This window comes from Thunnus albacares, chromosome 7 (genome assembly GCF_914725855.1).
Source record: "Thunnus albacares chromosome 7, fThuAlb1.1, whole genome shotgun sequence".
Lineage (NCBI taxonomy): Eukaryota > Metazoa > Chordata > Actinopteri > Scombriformes > Scombridae > Thunnus > Thunnus albacares.
Window position 1 is genome coordinate 32,261,698 of NC_058112.1, and position 20,899 is coordinate 32,282,596.

The following is a 20,899-nucleotide window of genomic DNA, read 5'->3' on the forward strand; positions in this document are numbered from 1 at the left end:
GTGTGTCCACACAGTCATTTAAAAGTCTCTGTGAAGCTTCTATTCAGCTTCATCAGTCTGAGTTAGTCATATCAAGTGGATATCTGACACATTTACACTCTTTTTTTAGCATCAAATTCCCTCTTTGTGTTTCCTCGGACAGTGTTTCCCTGTTGAGCTGCAGGTGGAAGTATAGTAACAAACAGAGAGACTTTGGATTATTTTATTCCCCATCACTTCCACTGTAAGGTCATTATGAAGGGATCTTCTAATGGTAAGTATGAACAGGAGGAATGATTACAGCAAGAAGTGAACCTGTTCTTTACTGTAGATTTGTCTTCATGTAAACCACCAGATGTCAGCGGAGAGCCTCTCTTTTCTCTGCTGGATGTTTTTACTTTTCCTGCACATCTTCTCTCCTTTAGCTTTAGCTTCAAACATTAAAAACTTGGCTTCTTGCTAAATATTTCCATCAAATCACAATTCTTGGGTCCACATCTCCTTCACGTTTGGTGACTTTGATCACAAAGAAATGGCGGCACCATGAAGTTCTACAAATGGTGAGTAAATTCATTTTATTCTTTTCACTTCACTTTTAATGTAAACACTGCATGAAGTTTTGTCTGGCCTGGAAACTGTTGATGTTCCTCTTAATGTTCCTAAAAAAAACACATATTAATATAGTTATTGTAGCTGTATTTAAGCTATACATGGCGGCACCATTCAATCAATCTTTAATATTTAAAGAAACCAACTTCTTTACTCATCTAAAAGTCTACATACAACATTTTGTCTCAAATTGCTCTAACTGGTGGTTACAGTGGTGCAATTATATGATGGTTTTTGTACTTTTCGTGGCACCAAATTTTGAAGCTTCATTTTAAACTGAAACAACAGTCAGACTGAAAAATAGTCAGTTTTATTTGTACAGCCCAATATCACAAATGACAAATGTACCTCAGGGGGTTTTACAGTCCTCTGTCCTTAGATCCTCGATTCAAATAAAGAAAAACTCCCTGAAAAACCTCTTTAAGGGGAAAAAATGGAAGAAAGCTCAGGAAGAGCAACAGAGGAGGAGAAACTCCCTCCCAAGACGGAGAGACGCGCTATTAATGTCGGTCCTGCTGCTTCAGGCCTCGATTTAAAATATATCTATTTATGGAATTTAAACTTAGATTTGTGGTCTGTGATCATTTTCTTTACTCTTATATGCTGTTTATTTTTAAGGTTACTGATGCATTTATCAGTGTACAGATATAGTATTTAAATAGTTAATATATAATAATATCTAAAGAAACAAATTTACTTCCAAATATCAAAATTACATCTTTATAAAATCATGATTTCTGGTACTTTTGTGGTCAAATCCAATTTTAAATGTATGTTTAATCTGTAAATTTCCATCAACTGTCAGCATTCATATAATTTAAACTGGTTTTGTTATTTAGATGTCAGTGTTCATTTTTAAGGTTACTGATGTGTTTTTATATGTAATGTAATTAATTTAAATGATCTATTCTATGTTTAATTCCTCTTTAAACTTCATTAAATTATGGTGTTTTATACTTTTTTGGTGGCAAAGTTAAAAAACTTGGCTTTGATCTAAAACTAATCCAGTTTCACCTGTTTAAAGGTAGAGTCAGCGATTCTAATCCAGTACACTAGTGAATAAATACAAACACTGTGGATTTCTTGCTGCCGGTCAGCCTGGTGGAGGCAGTTTCTCCGGCCGCCGTCCTCTCAGCTGACAGACGGACGGCTGCTTGAACGCCGGTCGGGTGAGGAGGAGTCGGGAGGCTGCAGAGCGGCGGTAAATGTGGACGGACTGTTGACTGTTGTGCTCACAAGAAACACATCCTTTTCCGCTCGTGTTAAAGTGTGAGAGGAGCAGCGGTGATTCTATAGCTGATGCTTCACTCTGGGTCCGCCATATTACTCTTTTGCTCGTTGCCATGGCAATCTGCATCCATGAATTTCAGGGGGATGGAGCCTCAGAAGGAGCACTAATGGATTTGTTTGTGTGTTTAGTTCAAATATCAACAATCTTTTTCCTCCAGAATGACTGACTCCACCTTTAATCTAAGATCAATGTGTAAAACATTTAGAAACTTTAAACTGACATTAAACCGGCTTCTTAATTCAGATGTTGCTCTAATGACGAATAACTTCTCATCAGTGATTGTTTAACACATTTATGTTGCTTACATAGAAACCAGAGTTTCATTTTAAAACTGTGCGACAACAGCTGAGTTTAAACTCAAATCCGGTTTTATGAATCCAGGTTAAGTCGAGCTAAGCCTCGTTAGCTTAAAGGAATTCTTGACGACTTCACACGCTGTTCTCACTGCTGTCCTGTTAAGCTGCTGCTATAAAACCAACTGAATCTATGAGCGGTGATCAAGTCTCATACGCTGCCTGGCTGTTGTGCCACAATTGCTTCATCCCGTCACTTTTCTCCCTGCCAGGGAACCTGATAGCATCTGTCCCGCGTCCAGTCCAGGGAGGCGACTTCCTTCTGGCAGAAATTTACGATGTTCCTCGGAGAGTTGCGGTGGTATTTCTGGAGCCTGTCGACCGATTGGTCTGATGTGGCTCTGCTACCATAAATAGGGTTGACTTTTCTGCTGAGTGTGCACATCACACCTTATATACCCTGTTTAATCTTTACTGTTCTGGACTTGCCAGTGTCAAACCCCCCTTCTTCTTCTTCTTCCACCTTCTTCCTCACGTTCTCACGTTCAGTAGGTGAGGGACTTCATTCGCTCTGGTAGGAAACAATACAGAGTCGCTCTGTGGTCTGGTTCACAGGTGGGACTTAAGTGGGGTTTTTTTTTTTTTTAAAGGTGGAGCTGCAGGTGTGACCTCTGACCTCTGAGGCTGCGTTCAGAGGTAGAAACAGAGAGTTTTACAGCAGCTGAGACTTGTTGGACTTATTGAAGGACACTGTAGGACATTCAGCTGAATGGTGAAATAACTGCAGGACCTTCAATCAGACTTAAGTTTGGACTTAAAACTGAAGCTGATTCGTCTTTTTTGTCGTCTTATTTTGGCTCTCGAGGGTTCGGTCGGACTTGTCTTTTAACGTAAATCAGCTTATTACAAACTGATGATGTTTTGTTAAGGTTGCATGGTGCTAATGGAGGCTTTGAGGTTTAATATCTACAGATTACAAGTAGGTAGCAGTTTATTTGATGTGTCTGTAATTTCCAAATAATCTCATAATAATGTCCAGGAAGTGTCCTGTAGTCATTTAGTGGTAATTAAAAGGAGAACAGGAACTAATCTAAACCCGTCTAAATATTCCTTCACTATTCAGTCCTCATACATGTTGAACTGTATGCCTGCCTTTAAAATGTTTGCATGCTCAGCTGACTCTCTTAATTAAATTGGAAGTGAACTAATTAATTAAGGAGTGTAACTTCCCTGCAATTAGTACAATCCAGGAACCTTCTCGGAAGTTATTTGGAAATTACACCACCTGCAGATTTCTATAACTCTCAGCTCAAGACTTTTGTCATAAACTTTTATGTATTTCTTCAGGATGAGGATTGAGAACAGTGATTTATAGAATAATGTTCCTTTTTGGCTGTGATTGGACACTTTGTTGTGACAGTTTTTTCATATATTGAGAGCAGCTTTGTGACTGTAGATTGTTGAAGTACATAAATGTTCTTTGTTGAGAGTTTTCTGACCTTCGTGACCTTTTTAATCCCAAACCCTCCAGTGTTGAAGTGTAAAGACATTTTTATATAGATTCTAATTCTTTAGATTGTGACTAAGACACTGAATCTGTTTGTGGACACAGCTTTACCACGGCATACCACTGCAGGATGTTGGAATTAGTGTTAACGCCTCTCACCACGTGCTTAGCGCTACATTTGGTTCCTCCGCCGGTGGCATTTCGTGCTCAGGTCTTTTGGCTCGCTGTAAGAAGTTCAATTCCAGTCAGAATGTCTTCAGAGGGGGCAACTGTTCGAGAGCGGGAGGGCCTGGCATCTGACCCCCTGCCGTCCCAAATTAGCTGGTTTGTGATCGCTGGCAGCCGTTTTCCGTGATAGTAAAAGTATCGTGTTTCCTCCGGAGGGTCCAGGGGTCGCTAATTGATAACCAAGCTGCAGCGGGACCGTGTCCAGTTCCTCTGTGGACAGCCTTGAGCTTCTTTATGTAAACTGTCTGCTTATATTTGACTGATCAGTGTTTTCTGTCTCTGAACAGGGTGTGAAGATCAAAAACAGCCAAAATGTCTGAGTGAGTACATCTTCTTCTTCTTCTTCTTCTTCTCTGATGTCATAAAAAAAAGACAGCAGTGTAAAAAAAAAAACTGATCACCAGCATCACATTTTATTTTATTCTTTTGAAACAGTTGTAACAGCCCTTTAAATGACATTTTTAAGTCATCTTAGACTCGTCTTACCAGGCTAAACTTTATTTTACAGGTCTGTCATTTCCCTAATCTTTGTGTAGGAAGTTTTGGATTTAAACATCAGTGTGCATCACAAAATAATGTCTAAAATAATGTGTTTAATTCAGTGTTAATTGATGACTGATCAGGGAGAAACACAGGGATGATTAAGAGTCTCTCCTGGCAGGAAAAAGAAGTAAATGAATAAAATATGTAATCCTTTTCTTTAAACATCTAGTGATCCCAAATTTTAAAGAGGAATGATTGTTTTGCGGCGTTATAATCTATTATTTTGTCTACAGTGTAATTTTGTGCCAGTTATGTGGAAAATAAAGACAAAGTTCAGTTTTTTTAATTAGAGTTTAGTTTTGTTGAGTTCATAAGAAGAACCTCACTGAAATAACGTCTCCAATTAAATCCATTAAAGTAAATTCATTATTCACTTCTTATATATATTATATTATTATTATTTATGTTTTTAAACTAGACAAATGTCACATTTTTCACAGTTTCATGATTACACTAGAAAATAATTTCAGCTCATTGATTTAACAGATTTAACAGTCTCCGTTTATGCTATAATTAAATTAGTGAATAGTTAATTTATTGACTTAAATATACTAATTCAAATATATAATATTTATATATAGAGAACTGCAACAATTAATCAATTAGCTGACAACTATTGAATTGATCCCCAGCTATTTTGATAACAGATTAATCGTTTTCAGTCATTTTTTTTAAGAAGAAAAAGTCCAAATTCTCTGATTTCAGCTTCTTAAATGTGAATATTTTCTGGTTTCTTTAGTCTCTATGACAGTAAACTGAATATATTTGAGTTGTGTCAACATTTTTCACCATTTTCGGAAATTTTACGGACCAAACAGATTAATCAGTGATGAAAATAATCATTAGTTTCAGCTCTTTATAATATAAAACACACTGTAAACACATAAACAGATAAATAAACTCACCCGGCAACATACATGGTATGTAGTTATTTACAGGAACCTTCTGAAGGATTTATAGTTACATCAGTTTCACACCCAAAATAAATCAACTTAAATCGCACTCAGCTCCAGTTTATTAATAACATTTTAATGTATTTATAAAATATAACATCTTTTATGGAGATTGAGACTGGAGTTTGATGTCTGACATTAAGAAATATCAGAAAATAGGAACAAAAAAAGTATAAAATCGTATAAAAATCATCTGAAGAAACAATCAATACATTTTTTCAGGGAGCAGAAAAGGTTTAGGTTTAGTTTTCGAGGTTTCCTGTCATCAAATGAACATTTTGACCTGCTGAAATGTCAGAGGATCAAGTCGATGACGTTGATCCGTCGTCGTGCTTGTTGAGATATCTCAGTCTGGATCGACGTGTTGTTGCTGCCGTCAGTGCGGCTGAAATGTTTCTAAACTGATCCGAACAGATGTAAAGAGAGTTTGAAGGTCAAACATTTAGCCTCAGATGACAGCAGCTGTACATGCTGCTGGTATGTGTGAGGAGAAATATATTAAAGCAGGAGGATCATACGGATAATTATTAGTAGTAGAAGACAAACTTTAATATGATATCAGTGAGTTTTATCTCAATTTTTCAAGAGGTTGTTTTTACACTCCTCACTGTATTTACATGCTGTGAGTGTTTGTATGTTGTTATTTATGATTCACATCTACTGCTTGTATGAAAAAAGTCTCTTTATTTATCTATAAATGATCGTCTGGAAACTAGAGAATAAATCAATAAATACTCTTTTTTGGCCTGTTTTAAAGTAATATTTTGACATTTTGGGGAAATAAATACTTTTCTGGCAGAGACCGGATGAGAAGATGAATCCCAGAGCTGCGCGATTATTTTCATTATTGATTAAATTTGCTGATTTTATTATTTTTTTCAATGAATCAATTTAACTCTGAATTAGGAGAAAATAGTGAAAAATGCCTGTTATCCTTCAAGAGATGAATTTAAATGTCTTGTTTGGTTCAAAACCCAAAAGATATTTAATTTACTGTCAAACATGATGAATAAAAGCAGTAAAACCAGTGACTTTTTGGCTTTTTTGCTTGAAAAAAAATCAAACTTTTTAGTCAATTAATCGACTAAAGTTGCAGCTTTAATTGATACCTGTCTGTTACAGCTGGTTAGCTTAGCTTAGCTTAGCTTAGCTTAGCATAAAGACTGTAAACTCACTAATAAACATGTTTGATCTCACTTGTTTAACTCACAGATGAGAAGATCAATACCTCTCTAATCTGAGAGTGAATATATTTCCTAAAATATTGAGCTGTTCTTTAACTTTAAACGATATGAACGGATGACGACGTTCTAATTTTTATCTAACAGGGGAAAGAAAATGACGTCCAGCCGCAGGCATCATCTGAAGGTGAGAACAAAACCTCGTGGTTGTCGGTGTTGTTGTTGTTAGTCGAAACGCTTTCACCTTTAAGTGTTTTTTTTTATCTCCCTGCAGAGTTTGATGCTGCAGATCGCCGCCGGATGGATCGAGCAGGAGAGTAAGGAACTTGAGGTGACGAAGGCAGCCTACATGTCCGAGCACTGCCCCAAACCCGACCTCAGCGGAGACCAGGCCGCCCTCCTGGTGAGACCGTGTTTTTATCCTGCAGGTTTATATTTCACTGTCTTCAGGCAAAAAATGTGAAGTATTTCAATGTTGCTTTTTCTTTTTGGGACATAAAAACACTTAAACAACATGTTTCAATCAGTTACTGTAAAAACTGAGGTGTTTTTTTAAAAAAAAATTTTCTCATTGCAAAAATCAGGAGACAGATTTAACATTGATCCTGACGCAATTATTTCTCGTATCCTGAATAAAAGAAGGAAATCCTGCACTTTGAGGTGTGATATATAGAAAAGACAAACAGATAAGAAAACCAGTAGAGGCCAAAAAAATGAATCTGGTGACATGCACTGAGTTTTAACAGATGTGAGATACATGTCAACATCTGTTAGATTACAGTAATCTCATCTTGTTAATAAAGAATTTGCCTCAACTGAGATAAAACAGATAATATAAAACTTGACTTCATTATATGGGGGAGGTGATGTTTTTATTGTGTTCTTTTTGTTGTTTTTGGGTGAAATAAATAAAGACAAAGGATTTAAGATCTATAAGTATTTCCTGAAGACCTAATAATCTAAAAAAAATAAATAATTTCAGTGATTTTAACAAGTCTTAATAACCTTAAAAATGATCCTAACTGGGTTTTCTCTGTTTGTATGTGACTAATAAACAGCTGAGAAAAAAGTGTTTGTGTTTGTTTATTTGTAAACAGGAAGTCTGCAAGAAGATCCATCAGGCTCTCGACAAGATCGATGAGACGAGGTACGACGCCGAGGTCAAAGTGAAGAAGAGTGACAAAGAGGTGAGGAAGAGTTTATGTTGAAACTGTAACCAGTGAAGTATATTTACTCAAGTATTTACTGTCCTGTACTTCCATTTAATGCTACTTTATACTTTTACTCCAATACATTTATTTAACAGCTTAAACTTCACAGATTAAAATTTATTATTTATGAGCTTGATGTAGTTAAAGTATTGCAGTAAAAGTACATAAGTATTATGAGCTTGATGTAGTTAAAGTATTGCAGTAAAAGTACATAAGTATTATGAGCTTGATGTAGTTAAAGTATTGCAGTAAAAGTACATAAGTATTATGAGCTTGATGTAGTTAAAGTATTGCAGTAAAAGTAGTGGTTTGGTCCCTCTGACTGATATATTATTATATATGACATCATTAGATTATTAATAGTGAAGCATCAGTGTTAGAGCAGCATGTTACTGTTGTAGCTGCTGGAGGTGGAGCTAGTTTACACTACTTTATATACAGTTAGCTAGTTTAGTCCAGTGGTTCCCAACCTAGGGGTCGGGCCCCTCCAAAGGGTCAGCAGATAAATCTGAGGGGTGGTGAGATGATTAATGGGAGAGGAAAGAAGAAAAAACAAAGTTCTGATACACAAATCTGTTTTCAGTTTTTGGACTTTTTCTCTAATCTTTGATTTTTGCTGAAATATTGGATCATTTGAACATTTATTGAAATGAAAGCATGTGAGAAGTTTAGAGGGAAAAATCACTATTTGGTGGAGCTGTTAACAACTCATAGACATGTGAAATGTGACCCCGACTACACACTGCTTTTTGTAAGACGTCAAAAGACAAAAAGGTTGGAAACCACTGGTTTCATCTTTAACAATGTGTTGTATTTTAAAAGCTTGTTATATTATCCATTGTGTCAAATCTTCATCTGAAAAGTAACTAAAGCTGTCAAATAAATGTAGTGGAGTAGAAAGTACAATATTTCCCTCTGAAATGTAGAAAGTAGCATCACATGGAAATACTCAAGTAAAGTACAAGTACCGCAAAATTGTATTTAATTACAGTACTTGAGTAAATGTACTTAGTTACTTTCCACCACTGTAAAATATGATGCACTGTTGCAGATTAAACCAACAGTTTATAAAGTAGTTAATAATACAGTTTATAATTTATAAAAAATGTTGATACTTCAGTAAAGGACTGTCCTCCACCACTGACTAAAACTGTAAAACTGACTGATAATTGATTAATAGAGAAAATACCTATTAATTATTAACAGGTATTTTTCTGTCTGCAGTTTTTCTTCCTGGTAAAATTAACTGACCTGATTGTTTTTAACACTGAAGTCAAATAAGTGAATATATCTCAAACACACATCGACTCACCTGTCTTCATGAGTAACAAAGATGTTTTAATGTGAACATTTGATTCAGTTCTTTCTCAGTTCTGGATTTTGCTCACTAGAGCTGCAACTAATGATTATTTTAATTACTGATTACTTTTTCAGCAAAAAATGGCAGTAATGTCAGTGCAAGGAGACACTTTGTCCAACCAACAATCCAAAACGGCTGCAATTACTGATTATTTAAATAATCAATTAATCAGTTAATTTCTTAAGAGTCCATGTTGATGTCTTCAAATGTCTTGTTTTGTCTGATCAACAGTCGAGAAGCTTCAAACTGTCACATCTGAGAAGCTGCAACCAGCAAATATTTGGCTTTTTAGTTTAAAGAACGACGAAAACGTCGATTATAAAATAGATCAACTATTGATTATTTGAGTAATTGTTGCAACTCTACTCTACACACATACATCTTGTTGAGCAGATTTCCGTTAAATCTGATGAGCACATTGATCTGAAGCCATTGATGATTAGAGTTTGATTGTTACTCTAATCTGGGAATTTGTTTCAGTTGAAAATGAACAACAAAATTCAACAATGAAAGATCTTTTTTTACCACTCAGAACCTCAAGAACTCAAAGACAAAGGTTTTTTTATTTTTTTTATTAGATGAAGAACCTGTGAGGTCAAACTCGGTTGATATTTTAACTGATAAGCGACTAAAAAGACTTCTGATAGAGTTTCTCTCCCTGTGCTGTCTTGAGCAGGTTTTTATTGGTGCCAGTATGATTTCCTGATGAAAACCAGTCCTGTAGGGAGCAGTTTCTGTCATTTTTGGCAAAAGATTTAGCAATAATATGAGTGTAAAAGACAGAAATACCATTACATGCTATCACATGATGTTTCTTTGTGACCAGATTGAGGATCTGAAGCTGAAGGTGGTTGAGCTGGCTGGCGTGAAGAAACCAGCCCTGAAGAAGGTGCGTATGTCTGCTGACGCCATGCTGCAGGCTCTGCTGGGTGGCAAACACAAGGTGACCATGGACCTGAGGGCCAACCTGAAGCAAGTCAAGAAGGAGGTCAAAGAGGAGGTGAGGAACGAGTCCAGAAAACTGATCACAAAGCTTAAAATCAGCTCAGACTAAAAGACTGTTGAGACTGCTGTCACATGATTCCTTCCATGATTAACAAAGGGTCATGTGACAGCAGCAGGAACTAGAAGTGTTGACGTCAAACGTTAACATTTAAAAAAAAAAGAAATGTCAGGAATTCAACCAGTGTAACCAGTGCAACCAGCAGTCCAACTGTTGTTTGGTTGAATGCTTGAAATATAAATAAGTTATTTCAATTAAACTCTCTCCAACCAAAATCAGCACAGAAAATAACGTTCGATATGGTGAAAGCAGGAAAGTCGACGGAGAGACGAGGAAGTTTCAAATCTGTTGGATATTTATGGAGAAGCTTCTTCTATTCAAGCCAAACTGGAAGGAATTTATCGTAACCGAACGCGAACACATCATAACATAAACACACCATTATGATTGGACTGTCGCAGCACAGATGATGTTATTCTTATTATTCCTGTTCACATATGGAGTGTGCCTGAATACAAATATGTTATTCGGCAAAGCACAAATAGTGGGGTTTTTTCCCAGAATATTTGTTTCATACAAATATTTTAAAAATTATTTGTTTTCGGGAAGAAAAATAAACCATGTATCTCAGTGTCTCTCCTCTGCTCCACTGTTACATCTATCAGCAGGTCTTAATGAAGGGAGTCACATCCACCTGCTACATGATGCACATTTCCTAGATTTGGGGAGTGTTCCCCAGAGATAAAGCTGAACTACTGACACACGCTTCATCAACACTTAGTGTAACACTTACATTTTCTAAAATTAAAAGCGTAATAAAAACAAAAACAGGATTGTTAAACCTCTTTCCACTTTTATTCGAATACAAATACAAATAATTTTGCTGCCTCAACAAATACAGATACAAATACAAATACTGGGCTCTCTGCACATCCCTAGTTCACATGCAGCTCACACTTCAGTTTAATCTTTGCAAATCTGCACATCAGATTCAGATACATGTCACTAATATCTATAATGTAATAATACATATATATATGTCACTAATATCTATAATGTAATAATACATATATATATGTCACTAATATCTATAATGTAATAATATATATACATTAGTCACTAATATCTGGATCACGGATCTGAGGCCTGTAATGTGAACGCAGCCTAACAGACTCACTATAAACAGACTCATGAAACTTGCTAGCCTAGCAACATTAAGGCTACAAACAACCCAGAATGCAACATTCTCTGAAGGAGCCGGTGTTACAGCCTCATTTTCTTAAGACAAGTTTAAAAACCTGCCAGTAAAAACATTTCAGTGCTTTCTAGAAAATTTGAAGTATGAAGTTTGAAGTATTGTTAATGTTCACAGCATCAGATCACTTAATAACATGACATTATTGTGTGATATATTACTGTTTCTAAAGCAGTTTTAAGTGACTGCAGGTTTATTTTTATACCTTATATACCTTTTTATACCTTTATACATTAATGGAATGAAGGAGAAACACAGAAACTCTTTGAAAAGATGTGTAAGTTCTCAGGTTTTGTCACAAAAGAGTCTTTGTATTAACGAATCTGCATCTCTTCAGCCAACAGAGGCGGTCGGCGACTGGCGTAAGAACATTGAGGATAAGGCTGACAGGAAGAAGATGTTTGAGACTTCCTAAACCCTTCCCGGACCGGCGAGGACGACAGCAGGGAAGACGTTTCTGTCCGAGGTCTGAGTGACTGAATGTGTCTCTTGTGTCCCCCCAACAGCAGCAGGACACTCAGGGACGAGAGCTTTTTTGTTGTCTTTTGGTTGTTTTTATGATACCGTCGCTCCCCCACCCCCACTTCGTGAGACACAGAACTGAAACCAAGTCACGACATCATGTACACAGTTTAAAAAAAAAAACCAAACGTCTGACAGAGAAACATCATTTCAAAATGTACAGGTTTTCATTAGAAATAAATCTTTTAAAATAAGACAAAGAATTTTGTTCGCTACTTTTATCCGTGTATCAATCCTTCTTTTTGGTTTTTCACACAACACATCAAACTGACACCAAAATATTTCTTGAGAAAGGTGAGATATATAAATAATACATATATAAAGGACATTTTCTACAATATTAGAGATTAGTTTCATTTTAAATTAGTTTCAGAATATAACAGAGACACTGATGATAGTCTTTTACATGAAAGAAACAAGACTAAAATACAGGAAATGATCTACAAAACCACTAAACACTTTGAAAAACCTTGAATGTCAGTCACTAAATTAAACCTTCATAAATCACACATGTCTCTCATCATTTATTTTAACACTTAAATGCACAAATTCATAAATAACTGTGAGTTTTTTGTCAATATTTCTGAAGAGTAAAGTAAAAAAGTAAAGTTGACAAAAAATAGAAATGACTTTGGATCATAAAGTAATGAAGTGCTACAGTAAACAAAAAGGTCTGAGTTCTACTTTTGGAGATTTAATATGTGTCACAAAGTCCATTTAGTAGCTGGTCTGGAGCTCTCAATCATATCACATTATCTTCATCAGCAGATGAAGTTCGTCCAGCTGTCCAACATGGATGAGAAATCCTGAAAATGCTCAGAAAAAAAAACATGACTTTGATCGTCTCCAGTTCCACAACAAGGGAGCAAACTCCACCTGCAGATGAAGACAATATGTGATATGATCGAAAGCTCCAGAAGAACTAAATAAATGGACTTTGTGATGAGATGTTTTTTTTCTTTTTTTAATTTTTATTTTTTCAAAAGTTCTTCAAACTCCCAAATATCATTCCAGAGAACAGAAACATGCAGAACACAAACAAACAATTAAAGAAAGAGACTATATATATATATATATATACGTAAATATGAACAAATAAACAATAAAATATAAAAATAAAGTGATGTATTTACTCACAGACATTCACTGTATCCACACATACTTGTTTCTTTCTTCTTTTTAGACATGTAGGTACAGAAATCTACAGCTGAAGCTCATGTGAAGCTGTTAGCTCCTCCGTCAGGTCGTTGTTATTATGAGCTCAGAGGTTTTCAAACATGAAAACTTTGTTAAAACCAAATGTGAGACACAACTGAATATTTCAATCTGATGTGACGGTGTAGTCATTAAAGATGACATCATGGGGTTAACATTGATGACGATGCTTCAAGACAGAGAACTTGAGAGAGAAGGTGAATATCGGTGCATTTTAAAGCTGTTTAAGGACTTCTGAAAGACTTGTGAGACTGGTCCTTCCCCCTCTCACACACACACACACACACACACACACACACACACACACATACAGTGAATCTGCATCAGATCCGGGAGGGCTGTCTGCAGATCGGGGCTGGGCCGGGTGTATTTCAGGAGCTCGTCAGCCTATTGGTCTGACCGGGAATCCACTTCCATAAAGAGGATCTGAGCATTTTGCTGAGACATGACAATCCAGCATATATACCCTTTTTCATATTTCACTGTCTGTGGCTTTGGCAGTGTCTCCTTTTCTTCCACCAAGTGTGATTTGCGCTCTTCTTCTTCTTCTTCTTCTTCCTCCTCAACAACAGGTGAGAAATCTTCTTTTTTCCAGCCTCTTTGAGCCTCTCTGAGATCAGCATCTTTTATTTCATCTGCGAAAACGAAAACGAAAAGAAAAGAAAAAAGATTTCCAGACTCTGTTTCTAAAAAAATCATCCTTTAGATTGTAGTTCGTTACTCCTTTGACATCCTGACATCCTGAACTCACTTTCTACATGTTTGCCAGTGATATTCGATCTTTTCCTGACAGACTTTTATTTATGTGACAGACTTTAATTTATGTGAGCTGTTCAGCAGAGCTGCGCTATGTTTTATGGTCCTGAAGCTGTTTGCAGCTCAGTGTCAGAAAGTGATTCAGTAGAACCTTTAAACTAAAATACCACAGTCGGGATCTTCTTTCTGTACATGATTCATATGTGATGGCCTGGTTTGCATCAAAAAAATTTAACAAAACATGTTGTTTTTTTTTGACTGAGAACATCCTTTCTGCTGTTTCCAGCTACAGCAGACGAGACAATATTCATCTTTAAAGCTTATTTTACACTATGGGACAATAATACTCAGATTTAAAGACTCTCGAGTGCTTAATTAACCATTTAATTAATATGGATATGGATTCTTGGCCATTATTTCTTCTATTTTTAGTGTTATAAGTTGTAAATTTAAATCCCTTGCCCTTGTTGAATGAAACTCAGAAAAACAACACAGTTAAACAACTTTTTAAGCTGTTAAATTTAACACTTTCAAACAAAAAGCTCACTGAAACTATTAAAGACAACCTGGATCTTGACTGGGAACTTGATTAAGATCTTCATTAAGAGATGACACTAAATCAAACGTGGATCTGATATTTTGCTTTATAATATTCTGCTGGAGAAGTTTTTTTTTTTTTTTTAAATCAACTCTTCACGCCGGTCGTAAAGCCTTCGAGAAGAGACACCCGATCCGGACCCGTCCCAGTTTAGTTCAGTCGACGTCGCTGCTCTTCAGCTGTGGCCTCAGATCACGTTACAGCACAAATATTCTCGTCCATCCATCTCCATCGGCAGGAGCAGAACATGCTGATCTCACAGAACCTCACGCTGAAGTCATGATGTGAACGACTACGGTGCTCAGCAGGGGTCAAAAAGACTAAAAATGTCTCCTTCCTTCAATGTGTTTTTTTTTTTCATGCAGGTTGTGAACCGCCGCCAAGATGTCCGAGTAAGTTTTCTCTGATTAAATCTCACCTGAAATATAACAAGCACATAATCTCACAATTATCTGAAAATATGTGTAAAAAAAAGCAATAATGGTGAAAAGATTTATATTTTTCTTCAGTATTTTATAATATTATCCTGAAACAAGGACAGAAATCTGCTTAATTTCAATATATTGGACAAATACATACTGGCTAAATGTAAAATGATCTATATGAATATCACATGTTGATTTGACACACCTTCCTCCTAAACAGGAAAAAGATGACTAACAGCCGCAGGCATCATCTGAAGGTAAACAACCGCTAAACATATTGATTTCCATCACAATAAAAGGGGCATGAATAAAAGTTTATGTGTTATTTTATTTGTTTATTTAAGTAAATTTAAGATTTATATATATATATATATCACAAACATTACAGAGTGTTTCACACATCAAAAGCAACAAGCAAACATGAAAATAACAAGATTTATGTTTACGGAAACAGATGTTATAATGGTTATAATGCAGAAATAAAATAAAGTTTTAAAAAAAATCTCTGTTGAGCTGGATAATCTAACAGTAAAAGGTGAATTATTCCAAAGTTACGACTCTGGTTGGCTGATCTGAGACACTTTAAGTTACTAAATGGACGCAACAATTCAGAAATGTTCTCAGGAGCTTCATCGTGTAGATCCTGACAGTAATAACCAACATTTTATATTGAATTGTAAACTCTACCGACAGCCAATGGAGAGAAAACCAACAGTAATAATGTGACTCTTTGTCTTTGTTAAAGCATTTTGAACAATCTGCAGACGAGCTGCAGCTCCTCAGTGAAGGCGGCGAGTATAGTGAATTTTTAACAGGGACCACACAGATAAAAATAGTTCCATGAGCAATGCGACAGATGTAACGTATATAGTGCTGTAGGGTGTCTAGCTGAAGCCAGAAGGTGTTTCCAAGACCTTTCCTGAAAAAGATTAGCTTTAAAAAAAACTCAGTGTTGAGCTTTAAATCACTTATTCAACCCAATCTTACAGAGTTAGAAAATAACATGTTCTGAGATGTTTCCCTGTTGTTGTCCCCCCCCCCCTGCAGAGTCTGATTCTTCAGATCGCTGCCAACTGGATCGAGCAGGAGAAAGCTGACCTCGTCGTGGCGAAGGAGGCCTACATGGCCGAACACTGTCCCGCCCCAGAGAAGAGCGGAGACCAGGCCGCCCTCATGGTGAGAGGATGAGGGAGTCAAATTTCTACTTGTTAACCTGGTTATTGTAACTACAGCTGCTTTTACTTAATAGTACCAAGTTTATACCCTCTATCTGATGGCTTCTGGTTGAAAGGCATTGTGGGAAATGTAGGAAGTCACCAACATGGCTGAAAGAGAAAAAAAAAGAAAAAGCACATTTCTATCATGAGCGTTAAATATTTCTTGAAATATTTAACATTTTGTAAAATCGTCTTCTCCTCAGTCAGATGAAAACATGAATATCAGATGAATGTGTGTGTGATCAGTACAGAGATGGATGGATGGGATCAGATTAGCTTAGCATAAAGACTGAAAGTAGCTTCCAACAACACCAAAGCTGTTTGATTTATACTTTGTGTGAAAAAGGAGGCAGTAACGTGCTGAAGCTTTCTGCAGCTGCTGTATAAGGAAACTTTCTCACAAATGTGGACACTAGCATCACTATTTGAAACATGTTTTGTTTTAAAAAGCCCCACATTTGTCACAGATAAATCAACCATCTTTACTTATATAATAATAGTATAATTTGTCGTTCTATCCCTCCAACCAGAGGGTAGTTTAGATGATAGCTGACAGTTTTGGTTAGCTTGTACATCTCACATGCTTTCATTTCAATAAATGTTCAAATGATCCAATATTTCAGCAAAAATCAAAGATTAGTACAAGCTCATAATACTTATGTACTTTTACTGCAATACTTTAACTACATCAAGCTCATAATACTTATGTACTTTTACTGCAATACTTTAACTACATCAAGCTCATAATACTTATGTACTTTTACTGCAATACTTTAACTACATCAAGCTCATAATACTTATGTACTTTTACTGCAATACTTTAACTACATCAAGCTCATAATACTTATGTACTTTTACTGCAATACTTTAACTACATCAAGCTCATAATACTTATGTACTTTTACTGCAATACTTTAACTACATCAAGCTCATAATACTTATGTACTTTTACTGTAGGAGGGTTTTACATGCAGGACTTTTACTTGTAATGGAGTATTTTTACATTGTTGTATTGATACTTTTACTTAAGTGAAGGATCTGAATATTTCTTCCACCACTGATGTAACTCTGTGTGTGTGTTTGTGTGTCGACAGGAAATATGCAGGAAGATTCACGCCGCCATCGACAAGATCGATGACGAGAGGTACGACGTTGCGTCCAAAGTGCAGAAGGCCGACAAAGAGGTAAACGTCCTCTGAGCTCTGACAGCATCACAGTGACGACGACGCTCTGCACAACAGCAGATTAAAACCGTTTCCTTCTCACAGATTGAAGACCTGAAGATCAAAGTGGTGGATCTGATTGGTGTGAAGAAACCTGCTCTGAAGAAGGTGCGTATGTCCGCTGACTCCATGCTGCAGGCTCTGCTGGGCTCCAAACACAAGGTGACCATGGACCTGAGGTCCAACCTGAAGCAGGTGAAGAAGGAGGTGAAAGAGGAGGTGAGTTTATGTTTTTTTTTACTTTCATATTTTTTAGCATTTCGGTAACTTACAAGACGTGAGATATTGGGGTTGAAAGTTGAAGGTTGAAGGTCAAAAGTTGTGACTTTTGATTTCATATCTACAAATATTTTACCCATAAATGTTTTTTATCTGATAAAGTTTGAGGCCTTTTAACTGCAGTTTCAATACTTGAAATACTTGAAGTGAAATTAATTTAGTCATAGTATTAAGACAAACATTGCTGAAATTTCCACAGTCAGAACTTAAGTCAGAGTTCATTCATCACTGCCTGCAGACTCCACCGTAAACAAATGGAAATATTGTACAATATAAAACATTGGCTAGTTTGATTCTTTGGTTTTATTTTGCATGTCTCGAAGCACACGTTTACACTGACAGTGACAGTCAACAGATGAAGGTCTTCTGTGTCAATGTACAAGTTGTTCAGTCTCTAAATACTAGTCTGAAATTAATTAGGACGCAGGCTTTATGAAAAATGTCCGACCTCCACAGTCTGTGTGGGAGGAATGACTCGCTGGTTAATGATTTCATTAATCAAACACCATGATTTCTTGCATTTTCATCAGAGTAAAACATAATTTCCACTGTGCATGTACCCTGCACCTGTGCAAATGGCCATAAAGTCTCTTGAATCTTGAATCTAATAAAAAATTGGAAACACAACGTTATAGCACCGAGCTAACAGAGATCAGCTCACCATCAGCCCCGTGTAGGCAGATCACTGAGCGGTACCTGATCGGTCAGACTGAAAGTGAAACACGAGGATTTAATGGAGATTCATGAAAGTAAAACTGATTTCATGGAGCAGAAGCTTGTGACTGAGTGTCAGTTTGTTGTTGAAGCAGCTGATAACAGAACAGCTCAGTAAAAACTGGACTACTGATGAAATTCAGCTGAAAAGTTAAATCTAGTACATTATAACCTGTTTTAATGGCTCACGATGACTAAATTTTCAACATATAACTGCTTTTACCAGATCTCGTGGACATATTTCTTTGCAAAAACGTCAAAACACTGAGATCCTTTTCTATAAATTACAGAGTTATATGCAGGCTTACAAGTGAGGCGACATCACAGTGATGGTCTAACTCCACCTGCAGCCTGGTTATACCCTGTATATGTTGACCCATCAGATTCTGTGACCTGCAGGGTTGGTGAGGTTTAGGCAGGAGGAGTGAGATGGTTCAGGTCAGAGTGTAGATTTCTATCAAAACTGATTCAGCTTCAGTCATTTATTGCAGGTCTACTCTCTGAGGTAACGTTAATATGCACCTTGCAGCTTCATAATGGAAGAAAACAATATAAAAACAAATTAAATATTGGCTGATTGGGATCAGCGAAGAAACACGTTTCCTATCAATCTGCATATTTATAACCTGCAGTCACAGTTGAAACGTGACACCCTGTGTGGACGACGTGACTTTTGACTCCCAGACAAACGTTTGATATCTGAGAACCCGTGATCGAACCCGTCACATCTGCTCGTCCGGTTTATTCTGATCCATCTTCACGTCGTCGCGGCAGGTCTCAGATGCTACACAACTGATTTTATCGTTACCAAAAATAAAATGCATCTGTACAGAAACTGGAGCATCTTCTCATCACTTCTTGTTGAAATACGTGATCATTTGCTCCTCGTCTGACATCAGTCTTGCAATTTGTGCACCATCACGTCACATGTTATTCATATATAATTAAAGATAAAGATAGGATTTCTCAGCACAAAGGTCTAAACCAAATTTAAAGAGAAACCTTATCTATTTATATATATATATATATATATATATTGTTTTGGCTCAACAATAGTCAGTTTAAATATGTTATAATAATCTAAAAATGTAGTTAAATAGCTGTGATGCTGCAGAAATCTGGCAGGTTACTTCTGTTATATGTTTGTATGTTTTAATTAAATCTTGTTTTTCTCCTCTGCAGCCTACAGAAGCGGTGGGCGACTGGCGTAAGAACATCGAGGACAAGGCTGACAGGAAGAAGATGTTCGAGACCTCCTAAACGTGCCGCAGCTGTTGTTTTCTTTCTGTTTATATGAATTCCACGTGTCTCATATCTGTTGGTTGAACCAGGCGGTGGTGTTTTGTTGTTTTCGGTGAGGTCACACAGGGCTGAGCAGCAGGTTAGCATAACTGAGAGGAGTCATGGGGGGATGATGTGTGAGAGGTCTTTTCTTTTTCTTTTTGCACTTTGTTGTTTTGTCTTGGAGGAAGGAGAAGGAACGTCAGGTGTTTTCTGCAGGTTCACGTACCAACACGAAGTCTTAAAACTCCACACGGTCAGAGAAACATTCACACAAACGGAACCATGTCGAATAAAAACAATAAAAAAAGTCAAATGTGGAAGAAAATACGTTTGGATTTGTTTGTTTTCTTGTGTCTTTTCACCTCATTCATGTTTAAAGAGCCTCATAGTATAGTAATAAATCATCTTTAATTATTAAAAATGTAAAATAATACTTCAGTTTCCAACATGATGATCTGAATCCTGTTTGGAAGCCTTTAACAGGATAAATATTCTGTTGATTAATTTATTTATTTTGAGCCTGGTCATAGTCAAATGTTAATATTTTGAGTCTTAACTGGCATAATTCCTATAAAATATAATATAATAATAAATCAGTGTTCTCGTTAGTTAAAACCTGCATATTTAGAGTAGAAGCTGAAATTTTCATGTTCATGTTTTTGCCTTTTTCTTTGTTTGAAAAGAAAAAAAACATTTTTGGGGAATAATTTTAACTGTATTATTCCATATTATTAAGATTATTATTCTATGTATTAGTCATGAATTATGTACAGTAATTATCAGATCTCTGAAAAATAGATCATTGTTTTAAAAAGTTAGTATCAGAATCAACATGATAACTTCAGAGAGAAAATCATTTATTTTTCTTTTAATTACAGGAATGCAAAATATCAATAAACACTAAATGCATCCATATATTCTTGATTAGAGATGATGAAGAATCATGAATAAGTAAAATGGTACTTGCCCATAATTTGTGGGTATGATACTATTATTTTAATTTTTAAAAAGTGTATCATTAATATTTTGCATGTTTCATGGTAAACTTGTTGCTTTTCGTGTCATATTTTATGAGGTTCTGCAGTTTGATGTTGCAACCACATTTTTTTATCATTAGATTTTAACTTTCATTAAAGATCCTGCGTCTACAGAACAAACTGCATTATTGTCCTTATGTGTCGCTACTTGTAAAGCAGCACATAACAGCAGCATCTCAAGGTTGTCACATCTGATGAATCCTGTTTCCAACTGCA

The 20,899-nt window shown here is 36.2% G+C and overlaps 2 protein-coding genes across 5 annotated transcripts; both read left to right on the plus strand.

Moving 5' to 3' along the window:
• The first annotated feature begins 205 nt into the window (after positions 1-205).
• On the plus strand, positions 206-14,897 carry LOC122985383 (troponin I, fast skeletal muscle-like). Of its 4 annotated transcripts, none has more exons than XM_044355996.1 (8): positions 206-539; positions 4,195-4,227; positions 6,732-6,771; positions 6,859-6,987; positions 7,682-7,771; positions 9,982-10,155; positions 11,751-13,722; positions 14,870-14,897. In XM_044355996.1, exons 2-7 carry the CDS (start codon positions 4,220-4,222, stop codon positions 11,826-11,828), a joined length of 519 nt encoding a protein of 172 aa, XP_044211931.1. In that variant the 5' UTR covers positions 206-539; positions 4,195-4,219; the 3' UTR covers positions 11,829-13,722; positions 14,870-14,897. The 4 variants fall into 4 exon arrangements, with proteins under 4 accessions (XP_044211931.1, XP_044211929.1, XP_044211928.1 ...); XM_044355994.1 differs by lacking the exon at positions 206-539 and adding an exon at positions 1,669-2,746; XM_044355993.1 differs by lacking the exon at positions 206-539 and adding an exon at positions 1,669-2,724.
• On the plus strand, positions 13,625-19,973 carry LOC122985385 (troponin I, fast skeletal muscle-like). Its single transcript, XM_044355999.1, has 7 exons — positions 13,625-13,722; positions 14,870-14,896; positions 15,150-15,186; positions 15,977-16,105; positions 17,241-17,330; positions 17,415-17,588; positions 19,545-19,973. The coding sequence occupies exons 2-7, from the start codon at positions 14,889-14,891 to the stop codon at positions 19,620-19,622; spliced, it is 516 nt and encodes a 171-aa protein (XP_044211934.1). The 5' UTR covers positions 13,625-13,722; positions 14,870-14,888; the 3' UTR covers positions 19,623-19,973.
• Positions 19,974-20,899: the final 926 nt, after the last annotated feature.